Source organism: Apium graveolens, chromosome 4, assembly GCF_009905375.1.
Source record: "Apium graveolens cultivar Ventura chromosome 4, ASM990537v1, whole genome shotgun sequence".
NCBI lineage: Eukaryota > Viridiplantae > Streptophyta > Magnoliopsida > Apiales > Apiaceae > Apium > Apium graveolens.
This window is the reverse complement of record NC_133650.1, coordinates 308,070,021-308,075,494: the sequence shown is the minus strand read 5'-3', so window position 1 is coordinate 308,075,494 and position 5,474 is coordinate 308,070,021. Positions and strand designations below refer to the sequence as shown.

At 32.7% G+C, this 5,474-nt stretch overlaps 1 protein-coding gene across 1 annotated transcript; it reads left to right on the top strand.

The window, feature by feature from the left end:
• Nucleotides 1-1,677: 1,677 nt before the first annotated feature.
• Nucleotides 1,678-5,474, top strand: LOC141721606 (asparagine--tRNA ligase, cytoplasmic 1-like). The gene is made up of 6 exons (XM_074524593.1): nucleotides 1,678-2,164; nucleotides 2,254-2,799; nucleotides 4,328-4,581; nucleotides 4,665-4,794; nucleotides 4,936-4,994; nucleotides 5,209-5,474. The coding sequence occupies exons 1-6, from the start codon at nucleotides 1,742-1,744 to the stop codon at nucleotides 5,390-5,392; spliced, it is 1,596 nt and encodes a 531-aa protein (XP_074380694.1). The 5' UTR covers nucleotides 1,678-1,741; the 3' UTR covers nucleotides 5,393-5,474.

Below are 5,474 nucleotides of genomic sequence, written 5' to 3'. Positions count from 1 at the left end.
ACTTTTATCATTACCCGGTCAAGGATAACTTTTAATGGAATCAATGTATATTAATTCTCGTATAGAAATATAATGACTTCAGGTCTAAGGACCATTACATCATTATCACTTTGAGAATTACTTATGACACAACAGACATGTAAAATCTCACATTGGGTCTGTTCAACACCATGTACATATACATCTGCCTGTGTTTTTGACTTTAGTATCACTATACCTATGATCAATGAGATGTGATCATCAGTCAACAAACACACCAGTCTTAATGCATTATTATTGTCCCTTAATAATAATACTCGACTAGGGACCTTTAGGAATATTAATACTATTCTCATAATTTTATTTCTAAGTCACGTACTTAGAGATATAGAATTGCATATCATATTACAAAGACATTTATTAATCTAACATTTATATCGCAGTAAATTAAGAATTAATAAATTATAAGGAGAATAATCGATATAACATAAATATTAATAATCCTAATGTCTTAAACTAAAACATCATAGTGTTGTCTATAGGGCACAAACACTAACAGTAATAATAACTAGTTTATGACTTATTTTTACTGCTAATAATTCTCGTCATAACTAATAACTTTTTATAAATACAAGTTTATAACCTGTGTGAAGCACGGGATGAATAATATTTAATTAATATTTTTTTATATTATATATAGATTTTTAATATTTAATATAAAATTTTAAATTATTGAGATTTTATAATTTTTTATAATGTTAAAAATCATATTAATATGTATGTTATATTATGTGTAATAATCAAAATTTTATTTAATATATATTATTTATATAAATATATAAATTAATTATCTTAAGTAGAATTATAGTTAATATATATTTATATAATTTGAACCCGTGCTATATTAAACTAGTCGAATAAGTAGCGCTTCACGGTGGCCTAATAATATATTTTAAAAATTATATTAAATAATTTTTTGAATATATATAATTATAATAATTTTTTAATTTTAATATTATTTTAAAATCTGACAAATAACTTTTTTACACTTTAGAATCTCACAACCAAATTAAATTTGTGACTAATCAATTTTATTGGTTCAAACAGACCAGACCGGGTAATTTAATTCGGCCGGGCTAAGAACAAACCCTAAATAATATATATAACAGAGGCGTTATATTTCTTCTATAATTTATATTTTCTGAGTTGCTTTCATATTAAATACGTTTCTCAACAATAAATGGTTCTCTTATTATTTGTCATATCTCATTTCAAAATAAGAATCGTATTTATTTTATAAATTTTATTTTTTAAGTAGTTATCTTATCATGAATAAGTCTTTATCTCATTATTTCTTATATATAATTTCAAAAAAAAATTATATTTCCTTTATAATTTCTATTTATTTATTCAAAAATTCCTATCATTTACTCATTAGAAAATTTCTATTTCTTAATATACATTTATATGTTTGTATTCAATTTCAAATCTTCTTATTTTACAAATTCTATAAAAATTTTAAAATATTTAATTTTAATATAATTTTAAAATTTCACAAATAACTTTTTTTACACTATTAGAATCCTACGACCAAATTAATTTTTTGACTAACCCATTTTATTAGTTCAAACAGACGGTCGGATAATTTAATTGGGCCGGGCTAAGAACAAACCCTAAATAATATATACAAACCCACATAATATATATAAAAGAGGCGTTAGCTAATGTTAAGATATCAATTAGTAGCGGCGCAGCAGACAAGATGTGGGGTGAGCAATCTGGATTTAGCCAACGCATCTTGATCAAAACGATTTTGAAAGGCGGTGAAACGGTTGTGGGTGAAACCGTGAAAATTGGTGGTTGGGTGAAGAAAGGCCGCAAAGGTGAAGCAGGCAAAATTGCTTTCCTTGAGGTCAACGATGGGTCTTGTCTGGAAAGCATTCAATTGATCGTCAAGTCCAGCTTGTGGTCGCTGCCTGATCTAACGCCTACAGGAACCAGTGTTTATGTGGAGGGTCAGCTTGTTATGCCACCGGAAACTAATAAAAAGCAGATAATCGAAGTTATGGTTTCTAGGATCATCAAAGTGGGAACTGTTGATCCGGCTAAGTATCCGCTGCCCAAGGGTAGACATACTCTTGAGTTTCTCAGGAACATACCTCAATTTCGCTACAGAACTGATACTGTATGTATACCTTGTCTTGTCTGATTAATACTACTACTACTTATTAATTACTTAATGCCTGCCAACTGAATTTTCTTCTTGTTTTTAAGATGTCTGCTGTTGCTCGTATACGTAATGCACTTGCACAAGCCACCCACCAGTTCTTCCAGATGCACGGCTTTTTTTACATTCACACTCCTATCATCACCACAAATGATTGTGAGGGTGCGGGTGAGATGTTTCAGGTTACCACTTTGCTCAATGATGCAGAAAAGTTGGAGAAAGAATTGCTCAACAATACTCCTCCATCCCCTTTCATTTCCCAATTGAAAGCTAGAGCACCTAGTGAAGCAGAAATTTCTGCCTCCGTTTCTGAGCTTAAAATTGCGAAACAGAATTTGTCTATGCTGGGCGAGCGTTCTAAGCTTAAACCTGGAATTCCAATCATGGATGGGAAGATTGATTATTCCAAAGATTTCTTTGCTCGGCAATCATTTCTGACTGTTTCTGGTCAACTACATGCCGAGACTTGTGTATCCGCTCTTGGCAGTGTTTATACCTTTGGACCAACATTTCGAGCTGAACACTCTCACACCTCTAGGCATCTGGCAGAGTTTTGGATGGTGGAACCAGAGATGGCATTTGCCACTCTTGAGGTATTGTTTTGTATTTTATCAATTTAAATAATTTGAGTGAGAAATTAATTGCCCTTCCATCTCCCGTTCTTCCCTTAATTACTCCTCACAATTTATGCCAAGGTAGATGATTGATTTTGTTCTCTTGCACAAAATGCATTTACTTGGAACAGAGGTGTTAATTATTTTTTAGTTTAATATATATTAGGATTAGATGGTAGTTCTTTTATTAACTATGGTTGTAGATCAGTACCTATTTATAGCTGTCTGTCAGGAATTGCTAGTTCCTGAGATGTTTTTAGCATAAATCTCTTAGTTTACTTCTGTTAAACTCGTCAAAGTCATTCATACTAAAGATTGTGGACGTTGAATTTATAAATGACTGTTGAAGAAATGATATCATCCTGATAAACTAGCTTCCTAATACTTTTCAAATGAAAGAAACTTCTTTTTTTGGCTCTTGGGAGTCTCTTTGTAGGATACTTGGTCAAAGTGTGACTGGTTAGCCCATAAGTAATTTTAAGAATCAAAATACTTCTCTTTACTAGTTCATGAATTATGGGGACCTTTTTTGGCAGCTTATTGCGAGCATTTCATTGCGGAAACAGTTATTCGGGGGCAGTTTGTATAACGAGATTCCAACCTCGTTAATGGGAATGAGAATGAGATTCTAACACATTTTGGTACTTCAATCTCATACCCATTCCTGGCAAACGGGTTTAAATCCCATGATGCAAACGGAACAGCATCCCTGATATTGTGGGGATCTCGTGGGGATCTCAGGGACCCATTGTTAGTACCTTCTTGAGACCATCTCCAACCAAACTCTAAAAACACACTTTTGACACCATTTTGGTGTAAAAGTTCTCTCCAACCAAACTCTAAAAATCACACCAAAATGGTGTGAAATAACACCAAAATTTGGTGTAATTTTTAGGTTTTTTGTAAATACCAACATTACCCTTACATTCCTTTAACGAAAATAAATTTGTTTCTTTTGTGTCCAATCAACTTTACTGTTTTTGTACTTCAGCTATAAAATAATCATTATAGTACAATAAAGATTCCATTTGGTGTAAATTTTAGTGTAGATGGGTTGGAGAAGATTTGTAAAATAGTATAACTTCTACACAATTTTGCTGTAAAAATCACACCATTTTTGTGTAATGGGTCAGAGATGTTCTGAGCATGTCCCATTGTTTTTTACCATCCATGAGGGTTTCCAAGCTATCAATAGTAATAGGAGTTCTATCATGCCAGGCTAGATGCCTTGGTTTAAAGCCATAAAGAACATGGAGTAGTATTTAAGGTTGAGTTATTGGTGGTGTTATATAAAGTCATTCATACTAAAAGACTGTTCATATATTCGGTAATGTGAAATAACTGATAGTGCATAATGTCTGTCTCATAACAAAAGACTATGCATAAGTGCTATGTTCTTGATGGATGTTTGTGAATTTATCTTATAATTTTTTTCTATAAAGGGTTGACAACCACACTTATGTTCTGGATTTAACGTACTTTTCATGATTTCCCTCTTTATATATAGGATGATATGAGGTGCGCTGAGGCTTATGTGAAGTTTATGTGTCAGTGGTTACTTGACAATTGTCTTGATGATATGAAGTTTATGGCTGATAAATATGACAAAGCTGCCATTGATCGGTTAAGAATGGTTGCTTCAAAAGACTTTATCCGAGTCTCATACACTGATGCAATCACCATTCTCGAGGAAGCTGCTAAAGAGCAGAAGTTTGTGAATGAAGTGAAGTGGGGTGTAGATTTAGCTTCTGAGCATGAAAGGTTTGTCCAGTTTGTTTTATTGGAATTACTTTTATTTATTTTGAACCACATTTTTGTACTGATCCCACTATTTTTTTTCCAAGATACTTAACTGAGGTGAAATATGAATCACCTGTTATCGTGAATGACTATCCTAAAGAGATCAAAGCCTTTTATATGAAAGTCAACTCTGACAACAGGACTGTAGCCGCTATGGATGTACTTGTACCAAAGGTCGGATAGTTTTTCTCAAACAAAGTTCATTTTTTTTATCGCTCCAAATGACATTTCTTCATATAAGTAATAAGTTGGTGTGTTTTGCAAGTTGCAACATTTTAGAGGGCTTTGACATGACATTTATTTATCTTTTCTTAGGTGGGAGAACTGATTGGAGGTAGTCAGAGAGAAGATTGCCCCAAGGTCTTGAGAGAAAGGTATGAAAAATTATGCCTTATAGCTAGTTTGTTTGGTGTCATTTCGATTAGTTTAAAGGAGATATATTTCTGTAGTTTGTTGTCAAATTATGTTGTCGGCCAGGTTATGGAATTATGTATACCAATTTGCATTTATTTGATCATGTTTCCTGTGTAGTGTGTTTATTTATTCATTGAAGAACTGATATCAAATTATGTTACATGATGCTCTCAGGATGTTGGAACGGGGCCTGTCGCTGGAATCATATGAGTGGTACATTGACTTGCGACGTTACGGGACTGTAGAGCATAGTGGATTTGGTCTAGGTTTTGAGCGAATGCTTCTTTTTGCCACAGGGCTTGACAATATTAGGGACGTGATACCATTCCCTCGTTACCCTGGAAGAGCTGATTTATGATGATGCCCACTAGTGTGGTTCTGATTGCGAAAATGACTTTAATATTTCTTGGAAAAATTATAAAATAATATTTTAAATTTCA

Coding starts and splice junctions, on each gene's coding strand:
- LOC141721606 (XM_074524593.1), top strand. CDS start 1,742: ATGTGGGGTGAGCAATCTGGATTTAGCCAACGCATCTTGATCAAAACG. Junction 2,165..2,253: donor TTCGCTACAGAACTGATACT/GTATGTATACCT, acceptor CTTGTTTTTAAG/ATGTCTGCTGTTGCTCGTAT. Junction 4,582..4,664: donor TTAGCTTCTGAGCATGAAAG/GTTTGTCCAGTT, acceptor TTTTTTTCCAAG/ATACTTAACTGAGGTGAAAT.